At 44.4% G+C, this 26,305-nt stretch overlaps 1 protein-coding gene across 2 annotated transcripts in view; it reads right to left on the bottom strand.

The window, feature by feature from the left end:
* Positions 1 to 2,328: 2,328 nt before the first annotated feature.
* Positions 2,329 to 26,305, bottom strand: part of LOC126537703 (uncharacterized) — a 40,633-nt gene continuing 16,656 nt past the window's right edge. For both annotated transcript variants that reach the window (XM_050184794.3, XM_055074453.1), the window contains 5 exons: positions 22,421 to 22,510; positions 19,474 to 19,563; positions 16,055 to 16,193; positions 7,747 to 8,023; positions 2,329 to 2,605 (listed from right to left, as the gene is read on the bottom strand). In XM_050184794.3, coding sequence (XP_050040751.1) covers positions 2,396 to 2,605; positions 7,747 to 8,023; positions 16,055 to 16,193; positions 19,474 to 19,563; positions 22,421 to 22,510 — 806 coding nt within the window. In that variant the 3' untranslated portion in view covers positions 2,329 to 2,395. The remainder of the gene's footprint in view (positions 2,606 to 7,746; positions 8,024 to 16,054; positions 16,194 to 19,473; positions 19,564 to 22,420; positions 22,511 to 26,305) is intronic.

Below are 26,305 nucleotides of genomic sequence, written 5' to 3'. Positions count from 1 at the left end.
GCTAAATAAACGGTGCTAATATTTATTGTAGGGAGAAATAAAGAGGCGCATTAGGTCAAGTGAATACCTATGCCAGAAATGCATTGCGCATAAAAGTGAAATAATAAAAAAAAAGCTAAGCCAAGGGTTTTGAACCACAGTGCCCCTTTTACGCTGCTTTTATTTTCCTGCTCGTTCACATTCTGCTCCCGTCGGTGCCAAAAAAATAAAAAATAATGTACGAAAGGGCATGTTGGTAATGCATGGTGTATTTGGAGTAAGACAAACTAAAGACAAGAAATGATAACACAAAATGCGGTCTCACCTGGCCTTGTCATTCCTCATTTTTTGTTTCGGCTATTCTTTCGAGGCTACAAAGACTACTGTACAAATAATTTAAATGAACACATTTACATGCCTGCTATGGCAAGAGGGAGATGGAACTGAGAGCTGCAAAAATTTTACCGCAATGCGATTTAAACAAAATCATCCGCCATCCTGCAGGGATAAGCGCAAAGTTCGAAATGTGCCAACATTGCATAGAACATTCGGGCAATGCTCTTCACCAGCTACGCGGGCAACTGAAGATGTCGATTGAACGACTCAACAGGTGATGGCCCTCACGAAAAAAAAAGCATTTTCGTTCTATAAAAGCCCGCGACGGGGAAGTTCGGCATCGTCCTACTGTCGTAAAGCTTGCACACAGGCGAATAACTTCACAGATTCGCGTAGACTTCTGCCGCATCTCCACCACAGTATAGCTTTTAAGGTGACGCGAGAATTGCTGGCAAGGATTGCAGATAGCTGCAGTCGAGGTTCCAGATAGAAGTGTACCTTGCACTTCGGGCTTAATTAGAAGTTGCAGCTGAAGAAAAAAGTGCGTGATCAACCAGAGCTCAGTCGTTCCATTATGTAAACGACAACCCCATGGGAAACTTCAGTGCAACAGGGAATTCTTAAACGACCCTGCTCCAGTTATTGTTCTTTTCGTATGCAATATAAGCATCGATGCATTTTGCGAAAGCTATATGGAACGAAATTAATAGTTCGTTGTATGTTTTATCTTTTTGTGAGCATCACCTACTTGAAGCGTACCGAAAATGCACGCCCTCAAGCCGCATCTCGCTGTCCCCCAAACTGCAATACCCTTTTGCTCCGCACCTCCGCTTCGTATCGTTCTTAGTAGTCCAGCGCAACGCCAGCTCCAATTAGCGAGCCCCTGAAGACGCAAAACTCACCCCCGTATTCTAGAATACTCCCCTTCTCCTAAACAAAGGGGGCTGGAAGAACTCTCTCGACAGAAGTGATGACTGCGCTCGACTGATACACCACAGCAACTATCTGGAAGCGCAGCAACTTAGTAAATCGAGCGGCAGCTCTGTGCTTTACTCGGAGGAGTTGAGGAAATGCTCCGAGTCGAGGTTTGTGAGAGAAGACGGGGATCAGCGTAGCTACTCGAATTTAGAATAGACAAACAAACAGACACAATTCGGGCAACATTTTCACAGGATCGCGTAGCTTATTTTTGGAGTAAGGTATTTAACTTGGGACCAAGACCTTGCCTTGCCTTACATATGCATTCCATGGCGTAGCGATGCTGCATATACGCAATAGAAAAGAGTGTTAGTGTGACAAAGCGATAATCCCTGTGTGGTAAGCGTCCCTGGTTCCAGAGGATCGACCTCGACAGATGAAGTAAGCTAAAGAGAAAATGTATTATTATGGCTTCTTCTGAGGCTTTCATTGATAGCGTTGAACTATGAATTATCTTATTTCATTTTTTTCCACCTTAAGCGCCTGTGGGCCATTACCATAAGGCGGGGCATGGATACATGTCTGGTCAATATAGTTTAACAGCGTGGGGAAAAACGCACTCGTGAAGCACTTTAAACTAATATATGGGACATGAATATGTCAAAAGGATAATACCGAACACGATCCGGTTGCAGTCAGTTATTGCTTTCAGGTATTGTAATGCAGGCGGGTAGCCAGGATATTTGTTTCGGGGGAGGGGAGACTAAGGGTTTCATTTGCTGGAGGGGGCGGGTCTAAGATTTCATTATTCTCTGTTAAGTTTACCATGCTTGCTGCATAAGACAACTGTTACCATGAGCAGGCCCTTGGTCTGCCTGAAAGCGTGTACCACACTGTACTTGTCCGGGGCAGGCATTCGAAGGCAATGCGCCTTTGCGCATAGCGACATGCCAGGCATAAAAGGGAGCATGACACCCCCACTGGAAAAATTTAGGGGTGGGGGTCGAAGCCTGGTCAGTCCTGCACCACCCCCTGGCTACGCCACTGTTCTAATGCGCAAAATCATGAGATCGTTATATGAGGCGTCACGGTGCGAGAACACTTAATACGTAGGAGCTTCAGTGACAACGATTTTCTTTTATTTAATGCAATGCAGTTTACTTCATGTGTCCCCGTTTTTCCAATATGTTATACGCTTAAACCATCCTCGTATAAGGTAGGACAATCGGTTGTGTTTTTGTCTGATGAGTCCTTTTGGCTTGTCGTGTAGGACGCCGACGCCAACTGAATAGAAGCGATTTCCAGACTCAGGGTCAGCCGTCTCGTACGCAAACCATCCGTGGAAGGTTACGTTCACGGTGAATGGACACATCTAGAATAAATAAAAGAGCCATAACCATGAGGTGTTTCGTCAAGAAAACTTCTGTTTCAGAGGCAAAGCGGTGAAGCCAGGTGCGAGCAAGAGAAAAAGGAGAAAAAAGCAAAGTGTAAGTAATCAATTTGACACGTTGTAGACAAAATGCAAATGCGCCACATGCCGGCACTTACGACGCCCTCGTTTGCTGGGACACTCGTAAGAAAGCACTGATTAATTAGTACTGCCCGTTGTGGTGCCAGAGAGGCCATTGCATTCTGCTCTGTGCACAACAATATTGTCACATAGTAGTGACGGTGAGGAAAACAGCAATACTGGGAATGACGAAACTAGCGTTTTATTGGGCGAACTTGCGCCCTCAAAAAACACGCTATACTCAAAGAACGGCGACAGCGGCGAACGCAGTCGGCGATCGTCGAAAATCTGATCAGTGGGTCAAACGCGTCAGCTTTTATACATCAGTGGCCGAATGCTCCAGTGTAATCGCTGGGACCTGCGTGTCTTCCACAAAGTTCTACATTATTCGCGTCCCGCACACACGCGATCGGATTACACAAGGTTCGGTGACAGGCAGCTGATGGAACCATCGATAACATTCCAGAAACTTCCTATATATGCAGGCGCGTCCTGCGCTGTACGATAACATTTGTTAGGCGGTGAAGCCTCGTCGCGCGATAAAGATAAAGAAGTACACGTGTCGATATCACAGCTTCCACTTAAGGGCATCGCGGCTCCGTAGTAATGGTAATAAAATTGGAAACGTGCAACGAACACTAAATGCGCCTGCAAGAACACCAGGTGAAAAAACGTGATCCTTAATCTCCTAACACAACAACTTTCCTATTCTATTATCTTTTTTGGGGGGGAGGGGGGAGGGAGAAGCGCCATAAATCATTCAATCAAGCAATGCCAGCTATTTGATAAGAGGCCACATTTAGGCAACGTTAAGAAAATTATATACGCTATCGACGCATGAAAACAACATTCGTGTCTGTGAAAGCGCCCACACTTGCAGTTCCATGAAAACGGTCATTCACTTAGGTATTTCGGTACCAAAACTGCGAAATTATGAGAATTGGTAAAATAAAATCAGGCAGCGACATGAATGTCCACTTGCTCGCTTGCAATGACATGCAGTGTGTATACATCAACACGTAACGTAGCCTCTCCTTCGCGTGAATAATTTGAATGTGAATCTGCGCATACAGGTACATTGCTTTGGCGTACAGCCCACCGCAGCATGGCATGGTTTTCGTGGTTCATTTCATTTTCGCGTCCTCTATCTACTATGCTGAACTTGGTGTCTTGCCTCTATGTGATGCTCGTCCCTCATAGATGCCGCCAAGGTTAAGTTGGATGCTATGGTTGCATGCACAGACATTGCGTGTGTCGGAGCAACGAAAACACAAGTCGACGACCTACTGTGGTTTCCTAGGCAGTGACGGTGACGATAATAACGATGATAAGCACATCAGTGAGGAACCATACCTACGACAATGGCATGACCACAATGACAGCCTGATTAGTATCACAGAAGCGGATGGCCTCTTTGAAAGTACTGCCTTCAGTTCCGCTGTATACCAAATGCAAGTTATGCCTTTGGCACTGATAGGTAACTTGTTTGGTATGAGGGTTCCTGCCTGTTTTTTCTGCTTATGCTGTTGTGCGTTTACGCGTAATATTTGTTTCCTGTCGTGTACAGCCGTGTCCCAACTTATTCTAAATAATGATTACAAATATGCCTAAGCCCACCAGGAGTACGTGACCGAAGGCATGTTGTTGGCTATTTTAGGGAACAAGCCATACAATTTTGAAGACACTGGGTTTTAGCGAGTTGCCGCTCTTTTTACGTACCAGGTATATTTCTTTCTAACCTGTTCAGCGGGCCGATCCCGGAGATATGGCAGTCTAATAGTGTCGCCCTTTCCCCTAGGTATGTGTAATTTAAATATGCGGGACGACCCTGAAAATAGTGCAGTCAATCAACTAAAGCAGTCCGACGTTCTTCAAACTCCCCGACCGCGAGGTGTCACGTTATAGAGCGCCGTGTACAGTGACAATGGCCCCATTCTCACCCTCATCTCGCCGAGGAAGACATTGTACTTGATCGACGTCTACCAAGGGTTGAATTGCCTTCCAACTTATTTGTATTTTGCTTAACTGCATAATTAGTCAGAATTGACGGTATTCAATTTTGCCATTATAGGAACCTTCATTAATTCGAACTCTGATATCTCGAAATATCGCTCAAGCAAAATTTTTCCCGGCCGTGATACAGATGTGTGTGTTTCTTTCCCTCCTACCTGGACAAGCAACCTAAATGCCGACTCCGAGAACACTAGAAAAAAGGCAACGGGGCAGCGTCATCAACGTCGCTTTCACTCGCTCTTATAATCCGGCATAGTTCGCGCGCCAGCGAGCGTCGAAGTCCTCCCACTCTCGCGCACTACGCTGCACGCTGTTCAACTGCCAGCGACGGATGTCGAGCACTAGCAGACAGTAGTCGTAAAGGCACAGATGCTAGGCGCGCAGCTCCGAACGGGGCTGTCGGTGCCGCGCACAACCGAGATGCGCCGGCTCGCCTGTCCTGCGCGTGTTTTCACTACGATTGTGCTTTGCGCATGCGAAGCTGCTGCTTCCTCCCCAGCGGCTGTGGTTACGCCGAGCTACAAGGCTCCTATTCCTGCACCCGGAGCATTCTGGGTAGCGGCAGCGTCGGAGTCTTGCGTCAAGATAGACCACGTTCTATCTCGACGCCGGTGCCACCGCGGCGCGCTGACTGACGTCGGTTACGACAGCCACGTTGGTGCTCTGGACTATAAAGGGTTCCCCTCTCCCTAGCGTAACGTAACGTACGCGCGATGCTGACGTTACGCCGGGCTACAAACTGTCCTTTACACGGTGGCGAATTGATAGTCAAGCCAAACGTAGAAGCAGAGAACGCGGGACGGCGCGCTATGCTTGTCTTTTCTACTTTTCCTATCACCGCTAACTTGCGCACACTTACTAGGCTGCTCGCTGTCACTTGGTTGCGGGCTCAAGCTGCAGAGGTGGGCTAGGAGTCGGTCTTCCTTTTACGCGTAAGCGTATATCCCCCAATTTTAAAGGTTCGCGATGGGGGTGTATGAAGCTCGGCGATAAATGTTGGCGCACAGTGCGAAGGATGCGGTCAGTGACGCAGCTGTCCCGGCGGATCATGGATGACCTAGATAAGAATAGGCAAGCGGCGCGGCAGATGACGTCATCGGCATAGCTGGCGCGGTGCCAACGCGCACAGGTAGCGCGGTAAGGAGCGGATCGTTTCAGCGTCTGACATAACTTGGCGCTCCGAGAAGCACACAATCAGGGGCCACTTTAAATTAAAGCTATTCCAAACTTTCCTATTGAAATTCTGCAATCAGCCCTCGACGGTCGGACAGAAAATTTTCCGGCCATCGCCAATGTACCTGCCTGTCATTCGACGTCACAAAAACCGTGAAAACAATATGTGCACAAGGATTATGCATGGTTACAAGAATGAAAGACAAATAATTTCTTATTCGACGCCTTTTTCGCCATTAGCGAAAAAGGCGTCTTTGATGAATTGTAATTGGTCAAACGTTTTCGGGCTGCGCCCAATTCACCTGTCTGCCACGCGACGTCACTAAACCGTGAAAACTCACGGGTTCAAAATGACGTGCGAGCGTTGAAGACTCAGTAATATACCGAACAAAACAGATTTTTTTTTTCTGAATAGGCTCAGACTGCCTCGTTCCGGAAGGAATAAAAGATGGCCGCTCACCGATCGATCTGGAATTGGCTACTCGGAGCTGCCGTGGAGCATGGATTTATTTGCGTAAAAAATTGCATGGCCATATATCATTATAGGACACTTTCGGTGTGCATACAAAATCGCTCTGCCAACTTTGCTGAATATCCGTTTTAGCAGTATTAAGCTTCAGTTGCATGCCACCGCAATTTCTTACCAGCCACCGCAAGTCAAGTAAGGGGAGCGGACAAATCGTAGACGCCGGCACTACCCTCCTCACCCGGTTATCTACTTTCACTGCGCTGTCTCGGCTTTACTGAATCTCCCACCCCTTGAGCGTGCTCCTCGCCTCTTTTCAGCCAATTAAATAACAAGAACTGCTCAATGTAGGCAATGCTACTCACTTTGAAAGCAAGAAAGAGGACACCCTATGAAAGTGAGGCGTGTTTGATTGGGCTTTTCAAGCAACGCTGGGGTTTACCGCCCGGTGTTTGCGTCGGCGGTTACGTAAAGTTGACGTCAGCAGATTGGTATAAAAACAGATTGAAAGAGTTTTACCATAGAGAAATAAATTCAACAAGAGGGGACACTCAGTGAAAATTAGTAAAAACGTTCTTTTTTTTACCGTTTAACGCTGTTCTCTTCTGCACTCAGGAAGTCAGTGCAGACTCACATAATACTACAAGTTAAATACCTTCCCCGTTTTTTTTTTTTCGTACCTTGAGGTCACCTATGTCTAAATAAAGACGTTTTCAGCACTGTCACCTCAATTCTTGTTTATTTCAACGTTGGAGGACGTGGCTTCAATATTTATTCAATATTTATTGAAGCCACGTTTGAACGTGGCTTCATTATCGACCAGTCATGACAGCTAGCTACATGAACGCGCTCTCCAGGCACAGTATATCCTGTAGTAGGATCAGTGGTGTAGCTTATTGATACAATGTTTAATTGATAACGCGTTGAGAAAGACTTCGAACGATTGCTTTGTAATGTCGCTTTTGCCTTCACATGCTTCTTATGAGGCCATTTCAATCTTCTGTGATGGTCAGAAATGAACACCGGTGACTCCCGCAGTCATTAGAGTGACTAGAGGAGCTCGTTTACAACCTTCATACCTGAAAAATGGGGCACCCTCTCCAATGTAAACTATGCCACTCGCGCATTTAATATTCACGTGTGTCTAGAACGCAATGTCGTCGTACATCGTATGCCCATTGTTTCGATGGTAATCTTTGACGATAGCCACAATTCTCGGCGAGTGACATTGGCTTTATATTTTAAGACGTGAATTTACAGTAAAGCTGAATATCCCGGATATATGCCGTGAACCGTGAATGAACCTTCAGTACGTTCCAGATTGTAAAGCATTTCCAAAGTGTTTTCTTACCTCAATAACTTTGTCAAGGCCTTCAGTTCGTACTTTCTTGCGCCGTGGTGACCTTCTTACTATTATTTTCCTATTATTGAAATTCAACGTAATGTTTTTCTCTTTAAATCCTTTCTTTGTGTACAGGGGGAGTGTAACGTTGACTTTGATTTTAACAGGGCTGCATATCTTCTGGGGGATGTACCAGACGAGTCGAGCCAGCTTGACATCGGCATCGCTGTAGTCATACAATATCTTGCTGCAGTTGAATTCTCCAGCATGCGCATGAATTGGGTGCCTAAAAAATGGAAAGTTAGCGGAAGTGTTAGATTAGAATATTGCATGCGTACAATCATTTAGATTTCGTACCGAAATAAAAAGAAAGGTGTCGCCAAAGCTTATTCGCATAGTTTATTTCTAACAGCCTCCTGTTTGGTTTCCTTTATTATAATCTCTCTTTACTTTATAGTCTCATTGACGCATAATGTTAAAGGGCGATACGCACAGATTTTTTTCATTGCTACTAAAATGGAAAAAACAAAGATTTAGTCACTTGATAATGGTGATGTCTATTTCTTTTGGATTATTAGTAACAATAACAAAGGAGAACATTGTAAGAGAAGACTAAACAATGCAAATAGTTCGAGAAATTTAGAACAAGGTTTGTTAAATCGAGTAAGTTCCTCGGTACAAAGTGAAACATAACTGTAGATTCGCACTTTGACAAGTAACGAGGCAACCCAAATATAGAACTGGATCGGCCCTTCAGAGAAGCAGAAATCGAGAGGGCCTTGAGCAAGCTTACCCGCAACACGGTGCCGGGGTACGACAGAATAAACAACAAGACACTCCGGAACCTTGACGGACCCTCTGTAGACGCACTCTTAAAATACATCAAGAGTGCATCAACACGGTAAAGTAGAAGCGGAATGGAAACATGCCGAGGTAACCATGATACCGAAACACAACGAGCCCATCAGCGTGCAGAACGTTCGACCTATATCCCTCAGATCGTGTGCTGGAAAACGCTATGAACACATGGTGCACAACCACATGATCGAACATCCCGAAGACAACGGACACGTCCCAAACACAATGTTCGGATTTAGAGCTCACCTGTCCACACAAGACGTGTTACTGCATATAAAAAAAAAGTCATCGACAAACTTGACACGCACAGCAAAAGAACCGTCCTCGCACTTGACGTGAAAGGGGCTTTCGACAACGTGTCACACGAAGCCATACTGCAATATCTCAAAGTATTTAATTGCGGGAAAATATATACATAGTTGCATCAAAGCTTTTCTGAAATAACGGTCAGCCACAGTGGGGATAGGTAACTTACGCTCTGAGAAATTCGACGTACCGCGAAAAGGAACGCCACAAGGCCCCGTCATATCACTGATGCTATTCAATTTGGTGATGAACTTGCTACCCAAACAACTGAAACAAATAGAAGGGATTGGTCACGCAATATATGCTGACGACCTCACCATCTGTACTACGGGAGGGTCGACAGGTAAACAGCAAGATGCTCTGCAAGAAGCGGTTGACACAGCAGAGAAGTACCTGGAAGCATGTGGACTGACGTGCGCGCCAGAAAGGTCAGAGTTCTTGGTGCTAAGAAAGAGCACAAGAGGCCGACAACCGCAGCAGATACCCGAACCGGAAGTAAAGTAGGAGGCATCATGATTCCGCAGGTAAACACGCTCCGCATCCTCGGACGCCTGATTTAAAAGGACAGGGCCGGGGGAGCAGAGTTGGAAAAAAAATTCAGAGAACAGTGCACCAAATAACCCCCTTGTCAAATGAGTGACGAGCAAAAGGCGCGGACTCAAGGAGGAAGACTGCACGAGAATGATACAAGCGCTGCTCACGAGCATCGTCACCTACGGCACCCCATACGTACACATGAAGAGACAAAGTAAACGCCCTCATCAGAAAATCCCACAAAATTGCGTTGGGCCTGTCCCCCTCCACGTCCACAGTGAAACTACTCAAAATGGGAGTTCACAGCACGTGGGATGAGCTCGTGGAAGCGCAGAACGTCAATCAACCGGAGAGAGTAAAACTAACAAAAACGGGAAGAGCCCTTCTCCAAGATCTGGGCTACGAAGTCGAGGGTGAGAGGCACCTCAGCGTATCCCACATGAAATCAGAGACAAGCTACACATAAGTACAATTCCCAGAAACATGCATCCCGAGTGCGACAAGGAACGGAGACAGGCGAGAATACAGGCGCTCAAGCACATGCTGGAACGCACCAGCAGCAAAGAAGAAAATGTGAGATACACGGACGCAGCTGCATACAGAACAAACGACCGATTGGCAATCAGCGTGATCGACGAGGAGGACGAACAACTTACAGCCACGTCTATATGTGCCAAGGACGCGAGCACAGCGGAAGAGCTGGGCATAGCCCTGGCCATCGCAACGTGCAAGAAGACCCTGGTTACCGTGGTGACGGTCTTGCAAGAAGCGTGCAGAAAGTATGTGAATGGAAGGGTTGGAAAGGCAGCACTTCAGGTCTTGACCAACACTGAAATGGAAACAGCACAAATCCTCTGGACGCCGTGACAGGAGTCTCCCGCGGGGAACCAGGCGGCGCACGCCGCGGCTCGAGGTCATGCACGCCGAGCCATCTCCGACATGCAGAGAACACGGACCAACGACTGTGGCGAGGATGATGAACGGATATCCAAGAAGTACTCGGATATCCTGGCGCACTACAGGAAACAGAGGCGTCGCTACCCGCCCCCGTGCATAAGATGACGAGTAGGTTACAAGTGGTAACCTGGAGAAGACTCCAGGCTGGAACCTACCCGCATGGAACACTGCTGCACGCCATGCATCTAGGCACCTACGGGCAAGACTGCAAGTTTTGCCTGCCGGACACGCCCAACACCTTGCGCCATATGGTGCTGGAGTGAAGGAATAACTGCGAAGTACCACCGTCATAATCACCACCAGGCGATAACATGTAGGAAGAAGTGGATTCAGAGGAAGAATCGGAAGACCAGTGGGAGGCTATGCTGGTGACTCAAGACCCTGACAACCAGCTACGGTTGTGAACAGGGCTCGGCCGGCGGGAGCGAGCCATCGCTACCTGGACTGAGGAGGCTACCCACTTTTGGGCTAAAGAAGCTTGGTCTAGCAATAAAGTTTATTTGTCTGTCTCTCTCTGTCATAGACTTTTACGAACATAGACGGCCAAAGGCGAGTACAAGTGGCGCTACACAGTACACTAACATAGTATGAACGTATGCAGAGTTCCAAATACGTACACGAACGAGGCCCCGATGCAGTCTAAGATGAGCAAGCGTAAAAACGATCCAGACCCACATATGAAATAACGCACACACAGAGACACTAGTCAGAAGCATGCATTAGCACGCAAGCCACAAGAAAATGAGTCAGACATGCATAATTGCAAGCACACATGACTTCAAATAATGGAAGTGGTTTGTCTTTCAATACTCTATACTGAGCGGCACCTATTGCACATTAGGCATTCTTGCGTCTTCGAGGTAATACTCAAGTATGTTCAATACTGTTTGGTGTGTGCGTGTGTGTGTGCGCGTTTCGATCGTCATCATTATCCTCATCATCATCAGCCTGGCTGCGCCCACTGCAGGTCAAAGGCCTCTGCCATACTTCTCCAACTACCCCGGTCTTGTGCTAATTCTGGTGATGGTGTCCCAGCAAACTTTTTGATCAAATCCGCCCGCCTAACTTTCTACCGCAGCCTGTTACGCTTCCCTTCCCTTGGAATCCAGTCCGTAACCCTTAACGACCATCGTTCATCTTGCCTCCTCATTACATGCCCTGCTCATGCCCATCTATTTTTCTTGATTTCAACTAAGATGTCATTAACTCGCGTTTGTTCCCTCACGCAAACTGCTCTCTTCTTATCCCCCTTAATGCTACACCCACCATTTTTCTTTCCAGAGCTCGTTGCGTCATCCTCAATTTAAGTAAAACACTTTTCGTAAGCCTCCAGGTTTCTGCCCCGTAGGTGAGTACTGGTAAGACACAGTTGTTATACACTTCTCTCTTGAGGGATGATGGCAACCTTCTGTTCATGATCTCAGAATACCTGCCAAACACACCCCAGCCCATTCTTATTCTTTTGATTATTTCAGTCTCATTATCCGGATCTGCGGTCACTACCTGCCCTAGGTAGATGTATTCCCTTACCATGTCCAGTGCCTCGCTACCAATCGTAAACTGCTGTTTGCTTCCAAGACTGTTAAACATTACTTTAGTTTTCTGCAGATTAATCTTTTGACCCACCCTTCTGCTTTGTCTGTCCAAGTCAGTGAGCATCCATTGCAATTCGTCCCCTGAGTTACTAAGTAAGGCACTATCATCACCGAATCGCAAGTTACTAAGGTATTCTCCATTAGCTCTTACCTCCAATTCTTTCCAATCCAGGTCTCTGAATACCTCCTCTAAACACGCTGTGAACAGTATTGGAGAGATCGTATCTACCTGCCTGACGCCCTTCTTTATTGGGATTTTGTTGCTTTCTTTATGGGGGACTACGGTGGCTGTCGAGCCGCTATATATATATCTTTCAGTATTTTTGCCTACGGCTAGTCTACACCTCGATTCCCTAATGCCTGCATGAGTGCTGAGGTTTCCACTGAATCAAACGCTTTCTCGTAATCAACGAAATCTATATGTAACGGTTGGTTAGATTCCCCGCATTTTTCTATCACCTGATTGATAGTGTGGATATGGTCTATTGTTGAGTAGCCTTTACAAAATACTGCCTGGTCCTTTGGTTTACAGAAGTCTCAGGTGTTCTTGATTCTATTTGCGATTACCTTAGTAAATACTTTGTAGGCAACGGACAACAAGCTGATTGATCTATAATTTTTCAAGTCTTTGGCGTCCCCTTTCTTATGGATTATGAATATTGGCGTTCTTCCAAGATTCCGGTACGCTCGAGGTGATGAGGCATTTCGTATACAGGGTGGCCAGTTTTTCTAGACCAATCCGCCCACCTTCCTTTAACAAATTTGCTGTCACCTGATCTTGCCCAGCTGGCTTCCCCCTTTGCGTAGCTCCGAAGGCTTTCTTTACCTCTTCCGGCGTTATTTGTGGGATGCCAAATTCCTCTAGGCTATTCCCTCTTCCATTACCGTCATGGACGCCGCTGGTAATGTATTAATCTCTATAGAACTCCACAACCACTTCAGCTATCTTATCCATATTAGTAATGAAATTGCCGGCATTGTCTCTTAACGCATACGTCTGATTCTTGCCTATTCCTATTTTCTTCTTCACTACTTTTAGGTTCCCTCCGTTCCTGAGAGCATGCTCAATTCTTTCCATATTATACAGTCTTATGTCGGCTATCTTACGCTTGTTCAATAACTTGGAGAGTTCTGCCAGTTCTGTTATAGCTGTAGGTTTAGAGGCTTTCATACATTGGCGTTTCTTAGTCACATCTTTCGTCTCCTGCGATAACTTAGCGGTATCGTGTCTAACGAAGTTATCACCGGCTTCCATTGCGCACTCCTTAAAGATGCCCATAAGATTGTAGTTGATTGCTTCAACACTAAGGTCCTCTTTCTGAGCTAAAGCCAAATACCCGTTCTGTAGCTTGACCTGGAATTCCTCTTGTTTCTCTTTTACCGCTACCTCATTGATCAACATCTTATGTAGCAGTTTCTTCCGTTCTCTCCTCAAGTATAGGCTAATTCGAGTTCTTACTATCCTATGGTCACTGCAGCGCACCTTGCCCAGCAACTCCACATCTTGTATGATGCCAGGGTTAGCGCATAGTATGAAGTCTATTCCATTTCTAGTCTCGCAATTTGGGCTTCTCCACGTCCACTTTCGGTTATCGAGCTTGCGAAAGAAGGTATTAATTCTCCGCAAATTATTGCGTTCTGCAAACTCTAATAACTCTCCCCTGCTATTCCTACAACCTATGCCATATTCCCCCATTGACATGTCTCCAGCCTGCTTCTTGCCTACCCTGGCATTGAAGTCGCCCGTCATTATAGTGTATTTTGTTGTCACTTTACCTATCACTGATTCGGCGTCTTCATAGAAGCCTTCGACTTTTGATCGTCAAGGTCATGGTAATCTTCAAGTGAGAAATGTCATTTAGCATCAATTGCGTCTAGCCTTTTTACTTGCTGTCCACTATGAGTAGCCTGTGTGGGGCAATCGAGCAATAGATGGGGAACCATCGCATCATCCTTGCCACCGGAACAGGCAGTAGAAGACGGCCGTTTTATGCGATACAGGAAATGTTTTCTGCAGGCGGAGTCCAAGGCGGAGTCCACCAGTAATTGTCTGTAGACTTCTGGAAAGGTCAACATTTAATTTATATTTCAGATGCGGGCCCGCTTTGTAGATGATACTTACCAAAGCATTTGATCGCACGAAATCTATAAGGTGCGAAAACGCATTCTGACTATGGCTCGATAACACGCCGAAGACGAGAATAGATATGCAGGCCCTTTCTTAAATTTCTTACAGAAGCCCTGCTGACTGTGACAATAGTGGACATATTTGAAAGTCTTTCAATACTGATCTAATAGGTGGAATACTGCTAATATTTTCTAAAATGTCCTAGTACTTAATTCTAATATGTTCTGCAGCTCAGGAGAAAATATTGATCTGCCAGAATTTCTAGGGTATTTTAAAGGTAGATGAAAACATTCCTTTGCTTTTTAAAGCTACCGGTTAGCTTAATTCTTTCCATCGCAAGGCCTGCTCTTAGAACAATCTAGGAAGTACCTAGCCCTACGTTTTTATATTTGCGGACAATATTCAAGGCAAAGCGGGTGCCGCATATTTTGTTTTTGCTAGTTTTATTTGTAATCATCAATTGCTTAGCACTGTCGCAGGCAGATTTCTTTTTTATGAAGTGTGGTTGTTGACCTAATGAACGCACTACATGTCTGTAGAATAACTAAGAATACGATAATGGAAGTTAGTTTTTTTTCCCGTGAAGCATGCACTACGCCATTGATGTTTATTTAAATAAATGTGGTTGGGCTTGTTGGTAAGCACTTACAATTATAGTACAAGAAAATTTAAATGGAAAACGACGGATAGACCGCACGAGTGCTGAATTGTTTGTAAAGGGTATCGTCTAGCAGTTTGCGTATTGTTTTTGTTTTTGTTTGGGCGGGTGCTGATAAGGGTGCCACAGCCGGGCTTAGCTTAGCAAACTTGGCCGGCAATCGTTCTTGCTCAGCATCGCATACATTGATAGCAAGGGTGCGTCACCCGACGTTGATCAACTCCGTGCCCCAAGGAAAAGCAAAGAACAGTCGTAGAAGTATCTTCCAGGTTACTGCGGGGCCTTCGGGAAAGACCGCGCCTTCTAAGCTCGCTCGCGGAAAACCATTAGGTAGTGATTTGTCGGAAATATGTTGTAGGGAGTGTAGCTTCCCCCCTGTCTGCTAGCACCAAAGGCTACCAAACCAACTTGCACTTATCTACTTGTGCTACATTGTCCAGCAAACCTAACTGAAATAGTGCACTCGGCGAGAAATAATAAAGCATATTTGGCTGTATTTACCTGCGCAATATCGAAAATTGTGTCTTGTGCCAAGGAATGACGGCAATCAGTTTATGTGTCTATAGATTTATATACATACATGTGCTACTTGTAATAGCGTTCTTATTTCAGTTGATTTCAGTTTTCTCCTTACTACCGCTGTTACGTGCAAACCAGCATGTATACTAAAGTATAGGTATTGCTATTATAGTGATAGCTGCAGACATCGTGTATTACTTTCAACAGAGGATGAGACAAGCTATGCGAACTCAGGCACGTGTCATAATATAACGCACTCTGTTCTGTAAATACGTCGTCGCAGAAATTTCTTTTAGTATAATGTCCAGTACAGATGAATCTATTGACAAAGAAATACTTGAATGATACTTAGGCAAAAAAGTCTGATAATACAAGGTGGCGAAATGAGCATAATGAACATTTAATTCAATACTTCCGTCTTATGGTCATATTCGAATTTGACGACCTCCTGATATTTTTCTATCTTTATTCTTCTATCTTTATTTTTCTATCTGATATTTTTCTATTTTTCGCGTAATGTTCAGCAAAAAGTCAAATTCCGTTACAAGCAGAGGAATGTTGTGGCCAATGATTCTATCTCTTTACTGCGAGCAGTGCGATACTTAAATATGACGTGAATGAATACAACACGACAGCAGGAAATCCACTTAAGCAGTTGGCTTTCGGCGCGAACTTCATCTAGGGATACACAGCCGCGACATAACATATTATCACAAACATGTCGCTAAATAAAAATAGAAGGAAAGCAGATTATCAGCTCACTCTCCAGACAAGTTGTGCTGGCCAGTCCAGTAGGCGTAATGGGGAGTTATACCCCAACTTATGATGTCGTGCCATGTCCGATTCAATTCTTGAATGAATGCGAGTGCGTTCGCCGTTATATTCACAGTAGTAGTGGCAGCTGGAATGAAACGAACACCTTTTCATATTAGCTTTTTTTTCTATTTTGTTATAATTGGGGATTTGGTTCAGCGATGCGTGTGAGGAAAATGCATTCGTTCCGACTCAGTGTTGGATATAGAAAAGTCTTTTATTTAGCAACTCCTTCGTTTTGAGACTAGAAAGCAAATACGCGAGCAGCGGCTAACACATTCGTTGTCTTCAACATTACGTTGTTGCCGCGCCATAAAGGCACCAAACATTTGAAGAAAAAGAAATTAACCTGTGTGTGCGCCCTTAACCCTGTCTGCACGTTGCACATTCTACCTGACTGGCCAAAAGATATTGCTGTATGTGGCTACTCGCAATAACACTAAGCGTTCCAGGGAAAAGAAACGCGCCTGCGCATGACCCATTAGCTCATTTCACGCAGAAAGTTGGATTAGTTGGTGTGGGTGCAGTTGCTGTGACATAGTTATTAGCGCGAACAAGATCAACGAAAAAAAAGGCGGGACAGGACACTGACGCTCGGTCCTGTCCCACCTTTTTATCATTAGTCTTGTTCGAGCTAGTAGCTACTCATTTCCTTTACTATTACGCTTGTGTATATCGGAGGCCGACAGAGTGAGTTTCCTCTGAGTTCCTGTGACATTACTCTGTACAGTGCCCAATCAATGGAAAGATGTGGCCTGAAAAAGGACAGGGGTGACATATATGAGCGCTTATCTGACAAGAACGATCACCCTGGCATGCCCTTTTAAAGAATGTCATTGCTAGCTACTTTGCACCAATGTCTTAACGTGGGTCAGCACTTACATGTGCCATTTCGTAGATAATAAATTGATTCGAGCTAGTTCAAGTAATATTGCAATTCTTTATGCGCACTCTGCAGATATTATTGACATGTCTCAAATATTTACTTTAAGCATGAAATGCTTTTAGCTCCCATTGTCGGCAACCTGCAAGCCACCTTGAGCTGAAAGCCATCACCGTTGTTCGTGAACTTAAACGAGTACATACGGGCAAGATGCGAGAACAAAACGAAATGACCCGGGCTACCAATAAAAACTTAAGAAAATGCAGTCGTTGGCCCCCAACCTTTTGTGAAGGCCTGCATTACATACGCTAGTTACTGCCCTAACAAGTTACAAAAATATTGCTTCCGAGTTCTTCCTAATGTTTGTTCACAATATCACTCGAGGTGTAACTTCTAGTGAGCTGAAGTTTTGTTTGTCATATCCAATAGGGCGACGTTAAAAAATTAGCCATATGCCGCCATACATTTCATTGTCATCTTTTGGCCCTGAGTGCTCTTTTGAGCACCAGCGGTACCGCGGTGTGGGTACTGCGTCGCCTCGAGAGTTGGCACCGCGCAGCGTCACGCCTGCCTCAGGCGCTTCAACCCGCCACGGCGGCTTAGCGGTTATGGTGGGGACGCTGCGAAGCCCGAGGTCGCGGCTGAAGCATTTCGATGGTGGTTCAATGCAAAAAGGCCCCTGTCCCATGCATTGCCGGCACGTTAAAGATGCCTTGGTGGTCAAACTGAATGCGGAGTCCCGCACTACGGCGTGCCTCATGACCGAATCGTGGTTTTGGCACGTGAAACCTCACATTTGTTGGCGGAAAAGTAGTTAGCACAGACTTTTCAAGAAAGAAGACACACGCAAGACAGATGCCGATTGTAGCTGCGGGAACAAAATAAGACCCGAAGGAGGTGAATGATGTTTAAAGTGTAATATTGATTAGGCCTGTCTTGCAGCAGATATATTGCTGTCTTGCAACAATATATATATATATATATATATATATATATATATATACATATACATATATATAGTCATCTCATAAGAAGCCAACAAACACTGACACCAAGGACAACATAGGGGAAATTACTTCTGCTTAATAAATGAAATAAGTAAACGATGAATTAATGCTAATTAAAGTGGATGAAAAAAACAGCATGCCGCAGGTGGGAATGCGAAGGTTGTGGCTTCAGTTCCCACCAGCGGCATGTTGATTTTTCAGCCACTTTAATTACCTATAATTAATCGTTTCCTTATTTCATTTATTAAGCACAAGTAATTTCCCTTATGTTGTCCTTGGTGTCAGTGTTTGTTGGCTTCTTATGAGGTGACTAATAAAAATCGGGCCCCTCGGTTAACCCCCGTTCTTCTCGTTTATATATATATATATATATATATATATATATATATATATATATATATATATATATATATATATATATTTATATAAATGCCTCAAAAATATCGCAGATCCTGCCTCCATGAACTGCAAAGACGTTTCTTTTTGGAAAGGCATCAGTGGGGTTGTTGACATCACGGAAACTGCTATAACAAAAAAAAAAAAAACAAAGATGGTTGCTTGCGGGCCATAGTGGACCGGACTGTGTGTAAAGACCACGACACTAAATGTAGCGCACCATGCGTACTGCATAACTTGCGCAACAGCAAACCACAATTTCCAGTCTCTGCAGATGATGACGCCGCGCCACAAGCTTGATTCGTTTGGTCGTTTTAGAAGCCATTTTGAACATTTAATACTCATAGTAATCAGCGTCTTCATATGCACTGAAGTACATCATCACCTTATTGAGCTACCACTAGTAACCACCACCTCTTACACCTTTCTGTTTTTTTCATACCCTTCAAACGAGGCTTCAAGTGATAAGACATTTTGCACCTAAATGTACGATGTATGTCGCAGATGTGCTCTTGTAGTGAATGTATCGATCACGTACACACAGAGAAAGAAGTCTAGAGACCGCGGTAATACGATAAAGAAAAAGAAGTTTTCATTTCTTCTATCACTGTCGTGTACGGAGCAGCTCCACTAACGCACTGCGTTTGTGAAACAGGGGCTCGAAGACTGTACATAACCTGCACAGGGATACGTAACCTGCACGCCTAGGATGCGAAGCAAAAAAAAGAAAGTTGCCATACATGTGATTTCTAGGTTTTCTCACGACTTACTAGTAGGGCAGTGTGGTTAAAACGAACCAAAAGTGTTATTGAAACAAGAATGTCACAGGGACAAGCAAGAATACACTTGTGTGCCCCGGCGGTGGTGACTGTATGACTGCGGCATACAGCTTCTAAGTGCGATTTCGCACGTTTGATTTCTATCCGCGTCTGGTATGTTAAAATAGAGACAGAATAAAAAAAAGAAAAACAACGCTTGTGCACGGCTCTGGGTTTGCGCTTGAAATAATCGTGATTAGTCAAAATTATTTGACTAATCACGAACACGGTAGCTCAACATACAGTCACCAGGAAGTTACTTACTTTGTTGGGCTAAGGTGGCTGCAGGCAAACGTGTCGAAGTCGAAACATTGGCAGGTTTTGCTTGCAGCGTAGCATTGTCAGTGGATCCACCTGTTGGGTGTCATGAAATGCATAGATGCCCGATAGCGGACGTTCTTACGATGACAGGAAAAAATTAGACGCTGTAGGATCCCTGACACATTGAACCACGTGCGTATATTAGGTACGTGGGCTAAATTAGGCGTAAGTTAGACCTTAATTAGCCGTAACATTAGGAGCTGTGCATAATGAGAAATGAGGAAGCGAACGCTTGCGTACGTCCTTAATACGATGTTTACTTAAAACAATTCTGCACAAGCTACGGTCATCTCTCAACATTTAGATGGTTGCGTAGAATCAGAGAATGGGGATCGACTGAACTTTGAAATGGAAATTTAGAAGCAACATGCTTAAGACAGCACGAGCGTGTTTCAAACTTCACATCTTATTGATTCCTAGCTCAGCCACATTTCAAGTGCTGCACTAAATGGAGGTAACACAAAAAAGTATATATCCTAAATTCCACGCCCTAGGTTTATACTCTGTTAACTATGTACTGTGGTCACATCATATTTTTATAAAAACAATGATTTGAAATGTTTCTTAAAAGTTATTGCTAGAATATGATGACAAACGGAGTACTACTGAGTTGCCAACAATATTTGCGCCCGTTTTCACAGTTGTAATGTAGGGTGAGAACTTTATTGGACGTTGTTCAGTAAAACAAAGTTACCATAAACAAGGAATGAAAATGACGTAAAGACCGGCTACGGCATTCCTACTTGATTTCGGTGGCATTGAATTTACAATTTTCTGTTGTACCAAGTGTTCCGTTCTCTAATAACTAAGCCAAATGCGAATAAAGGTTACGTCCTGTTTTTCACTCCTCACGTCTTCTGTTGGGCAGCCTAGACCAACCATTAATCTATTTGCACTCGATAGCTATGCCCCTTGGTTTTTTCGTACCGTTCACTTCCTTCACTCGTGGTTCTTTAACATGTTCACGCGCAGGCCATCGAATATTTAACATTATGAACTGGTTTGAACACCATGATATCATTGGCGATCTATTAATACAGCTATTCTTTCTATATAGACATACACACATCGCTTATTATTTGTTTATCATTTTTCCATGGACAGCTTCTGACCAGCTAACAAATTAAACTTACCGTTGAGGCAAGGTGGGCCTTGCATGCATTGTAAATTTTTCGGATGTCAGCATTCATTCTATAATTTGCCCTTGTTGTCGCAGAACATTCAATAATCAGACTGCATACATGGCGCGAATAAGGTTGTACTTTATGGAAGCCACATGGGCCCGATGCGATTAAGCTAGAACCTTCGAGAAATCATATATGCGCAGCATATACGTTTGACCCGCCGATAAGGTTTGGACGATCGACGCACATGCTTGTCACTGTCGTTCTGCCCAAGTGTAGTTTCTTTTTGTGGACCCAAGTTCGCCTAATAAAGAGCTAGCTGTGTGACTCGACGTGCTGCCAAAGTGTAAATCTTTACCGTCACGACAACAGGATATTATGCGGGGATCAGATTTTCATTTCTGATTATAACACCCGCCTTAGGAATTAAGTACCAGTGTTGCGAGACCGGCTACGGTTGCGCAACTGCTTCAGTTACGATGAAACTTCTGATTCCACCCTAGTGCTGTACGTATTTTCTATTGAGAGAAACGCGAAAATCATTCATGGCATTACTTATTTTAAGCAGGCACTGCCGTTTAATTTCGTTCTGTCCATGAGTCACGCAAAAATGTATGTTCTAGTTTGAAAATTATATTCGGCCTTGCGTTCTAGATACGAAAGAATTCACAAATATTTTCAGCTTGGCCCATGATCAGCATTAGCCGCCTATTTTATATCCACTACGGTAGGAATCCTTCATCGCGCAATAGCACTACGTGATCACACCACCAAATCAGCTGAAAGTTTCAGCGTTCCCATGTCGTAATCAGCGTTCCCATTTCTTTGGAAGCAATCTCCGCCTGATGGACTTCAAGTTGTGTGCCCTATGCAACCATTGCTTTTTGCTAATCTAAACTAGAATATCACCTTTCTACTTTTGTTTGTATTCCTGCTTTATCTCTTAAATTTAGGCTCATAACTTCTAGTCTTCTCGCTAGTAGCGTGGCTACCAGGTTGATCTCAGAAACTGGTTACGCTCCAATTTTGAGCTGTTTTGGTTAGTCTTGGAAGAATGCAATGAACGCTTTTTTATTTTTTTCTATGATATCTTTATTTTAGTCACTACATCTCAGGTCTGTCAAACACTATGGTAATTATCGTCTAAAGTGCATCTCTCCTGATTAATTTAGCGAAGCATGAACCATGGAAGTAAGCACTAGGCCCAAAATTTAGATTTCGAGCTATCATACAGCCATATACTCGAGCACAACTTTCTGTAGCTGTGAAGGGAAATCTATGGAGGCAAAGGGCGTACAAGTGAGAGCGCTTCTGAAGAGAGTCCCGCGTTTTATTTCATGTTAGGTTAGGCTGGGGAAGGGAAAACATAAAGACCTTATTAGCAACGCCTACGAAGCGAAGCAAAAAAAAAAAAAGTTGCTATACATGTGATTTCTAGGTTTTCTCCTGACTTACAAGTAGGGCAGTCTGGTTAAAACGAACCAACAGTGTTATTGAAACAAGAATGTCACAGGCACAAGCAAGAATACACTTATGTGCACCGGCGGTAGTGATTGTATGACTGCAGCATACAGCTTCTAAGTGCAATTTCGCGCATTTAATTTCCATCCGCGTCTGGTATGTTAAAATTTAAAAAAAAGAAAAACAACGCTTGTGTACGGCTCTGCGGTTGCGCTTGAAGTAATCGCGATTAGTCAAAATTATTTCTGAGACGTCTTTCAGAACAACAGAGTAGCTCAGCATGGAGTCACCACGAAGTTACTTACCTTGTTGGGCTAAGGTGGCTGCCGCAAAGCTTGTCGAAGTCGAAACGTTGGCAGGTTTTGCTTGACGCGTAATATTATCAGCGGATCCACCTGGTGCGTGTCATGAAATGCATAGATGTCCGAAAGCGAACGTTTTTGCAATGACAGGAAAAGAATTAGATGCTATACGATCCCTGACACACTGAAACAGGTGCGTACATTAGGTACGTCAGCTACATTAGGCGTAAATTAGAGCTTAATTAGCCGTAACATTAGGAGCTGTGCATAAGTAGAAATGATGAAGCGAACGCTTGTGTACGTGCTTAATACAACGTTTACTTGAAGCAGTTCCGCAGAAGCGACTGTCATCTCTCGACATTTACATGGTTGCGTAGGATCAGAAAACGGGGATCGACTGAACCTTGAAATAGAAATTTAAAAGCGACACGCTAAAGACAGCACGACCGTGTTTCAAACTTCGCATCAGATTGTTTTCTAACTCGGGCACATATTAAGTACTGCTCTCAATGGAAGTAACATAAAAAATGATCTATCTTAACTTCCACGTCATAGATTTATACTCTCTTAACTATGTACTGTGATCACCTCATGTTTTTATTTAAAAAAAACAATGTTTTCAGACGTTTCTTAAAAATTATCGCAAGAATATGATGACTAACGGAGTACAACTGAGTTGCAAACAATATTTGCACCCGTTTTCACAGTTGTAATGTAGGGCGAGAATTTCATTGGGCGCTATTCAGTAAAACAAAGTTACCATAAACAAAGAATGAAAATGACGCAAGGACCGGCAACGGTATTCTTACTTGATTTCCGTGGCATTGAATGTACCGTTTACTGTTGTACCAAGGGTTCCATTCTCTAATAAAAAAGCGAAATCCGAATAAAGGTTCATCCAGTTTTTCACTGCTCACCTCTTCTGTTGGGCAGCCTAGACCAGCGATAAATCTATGTGCACCCGATAGCTATGCCCCTTGATGTCGCAGAATATTCATTAATCAGACCGCCTGCATGGCGCGAATAGGGTTATACTTCATAGAAGCTACGTGGGCACGATGCGATTAAGCTAGAACCTTCGACTAAATCATGCGTCAGTTGCCTACACGTTTGATCAGCCGATAAGATTTGGACGAACGACCTTCGGGTCTGTCGCTGTCGTTCTGACCAAGTGTAACTTCTTTTTTGTGGGCACAGGTTCACCTAATAAAAAGCTAGCTGTGTGACTCGACGTTCTGCCAAAGTGTAAATCTTTCCTTTCGCGACAACAGGATAATATGAGGGGATCAGCTTTTCATTCCCGATTATAGCACCCGCCTTAGGAATTAGGTACCAGTGATGCGAGGCCTACCAGTGTTGCGAGGCCATTTTTTCTATGATATCTGTATTTTAATCACTACATCTCAGGTCTCTCAAACACTATGGTAATTATCGTCTAAAGTGTATCTCTCCGGATTAATTTAGCGAAGCATAAACCATGGAAGTAAGCACTAAGCACAAAATTTAGATTTCGGGCTATCATACAGCCATATACTCGCGCACAACTTTCTGTAGCTGTGAAGGGAAATCTATGAAGGCAAAGCGCGTACAAGTGAAAACGCTTCTGAAGAGACTCCCGCGTTTCATTCCACGTTAGGTTAGGCTGGGGAAGAGAAAACATAAGGACTTTATTAGCAACAGTTAAATAAGACAGAACACACCACTGAGTCTAAGCGTTTACTTATTTTGCAACTTTTCCATTTAGCATCTGGGAAAACGCGGAAGCGTCGCACGTGAAAGCTGCATCGATTCAGCATGTATTCTGAGCAACCAAAAGCACTCTCAACCCTGCCGGACTTCTTGGCGCAGTAGCACATGTGCAGAAGCTCCTCCCTCGTAGCTCTCCCTTAATAGCCGCAGAAAGTCGTCAGCAACTATAGCTGCCATCATTGTATAAAATAAACAAGTTTTTTTTAAAGTTAGTATGAATTCTTTTCAGGCCTTCATTGAGGAATATATGCACTTAACCAGCGTGCATAAGTAGAATATAATAAACGATAGACCCGACGCACCACGGTGTCCTAGCGGCTATGGTTTTCGGCCGCTAAGCACGAGGTCACTAGATCGAATCGCGACCACGGCTGTCGCATTCCGATGGGGAAAAAATGCGAAAATACCCATGTACTTAGATTTTGGTGCACCTTAAGAAAACCCAGGTGGCCCAAATTATTCCGGTGTCCCCCACTACGGCGTGCCTTATAATCAGACCTTGATTTTGGCCACGTAAAACCCCATATTTTATAAAGTAAACGATGCACCGGCTGCCACTGGGACGTATAAACGCCGCAAGTAGAAGAAATAATGGGCCAAATATAGGTCCTGCTGCAATCGATTGACGTGATGCTTTACCTGGCGTTTGCGAAGAAAGAACGAGAGAGAAAATTAGGGTGCCAAATGCAGTGAGGTCAACTGGAAGACATTCTTGCTTGCTACGCGGCACTAGGGCATGGGGAAATGAAAGACAAGAGGAAATATAAAGCAAAGGCACGACAAAATTGAGGAGGTGGGGAATGTTCGTGAGAACAGTATTTTCTCTATTAGGTCTTTGGAACAAAAAAAAAAGAAAACCTCAAGAGTGCCTTCGCCGACTTGTGATGTGACAACTTTGTAGGCCGGAGTTCCAGGGCTGTCGGCTCTGAAAGCCGCCGGTCGTCAAGACAGGCCAGTGCTGTCGCGAATGACTCTCTGTGCACGCTGTATCGGGGACATGGGCTAAGAGCCTGTAAAATAGTTTCCTCGATTCCACGTTTCTCGCACGTAGCGCTACCTTCCGTTTTGATGAGGAGAGCAAAGGAAGAACGCTGTTATTGTTAAGCAACCATTTGCAAGAAAAGCCTCGCTCAACAAAGGGTTCCAGTGTTCGAGCAGATGGATTACAAGGATGACGACGATGGAAGGACGACAAGGGAAGGACGACGAATATGCGAAGATGAGAGAACGACGACAATGAAATGAAAACGCTGGATTGATGGTGAGGGCATGGTGACTGTAGGATGACGAAGACGGTATGAAGACGGCCGCTGACGACGATGGCACGACGACTTAGGATGACGATGGTACAATCATGGTGACGACATGACGACAGTGAGGCGACGACGTTAGAATGACGACAACGGGATGACAAAGCTGGAATGACGACGACGGCATGTAACTGATAAAATGACTACGTGGTGTGACGATGACAGTATAAATGTGAACGCTTGACAATGAACGCTTGACAATGTCGCAATGTCGACCATAATATTGCAGCCGAAGAATGACGATGGCATAATGACGATTGAATTTTGAGAGCAAATACCCACTAGCATGACGAGAACTGCATGATTACAACGACAAAGTGACAGAGCAATGGAATTGTGGAAATGACAAAGACAAGTATGGCTTGTGATGACGGTGTGTTAAGCATGCAAGACAGAGGATCCGCGCAACGCATTTTCTTGATGTGACACGGTTGCTGCGTGCGCCGTTTAGTCTGAAAACGAGGCGGAGGCATAGTCAATAATAACTGCTGTGCTTTGACTATCGGTTGGCGAAATAAAAAATTGGAGAACCAGGAACCACTATCGAAACACGCACCGCGCAGCCTGTAACGATGACGACAGTTGGTACGCCGAGACAAGGCCACTAGCGGAGAAGCCGGAGGGCATTGCGCATGCATAGAGGTGATTTGACAAGCTGACATTGTTCTTGCCTGGGTGACGCAAAAAAAGTGACTGATAAGTTCAAATTTCGCAATTTTTATTGAAATCATCAACAACAAGAACAAGAAGAGATTTAGCCGGGGTAAAGAATATTTCGTTCTCCTATTTTAAGGTCACCGTGCCCATGCAGAGGAGGAGGAGTAATAAA

The sequence above is a fragment of the Dermacentor andersoni genome, chromosome 4 (assembly GCF_023375885.2).
Source record: "Dermacentor andersoni chromosome 4, qqDerAnde1_hic_scaffold, whole genome shotgun sequence".
In the NCBI taxonomy this organism is placed as follows: Eukaryota; Metazoa; Arthropoda; class Arachnida; order Ixodida; family Ixodidae; genus Dermacentor; species Dermacentor andersoni.
Note: the sequence above shows the minus strand (reverse complement) of the source record. Positions and strands in the feature narration are given on the sequence as shown.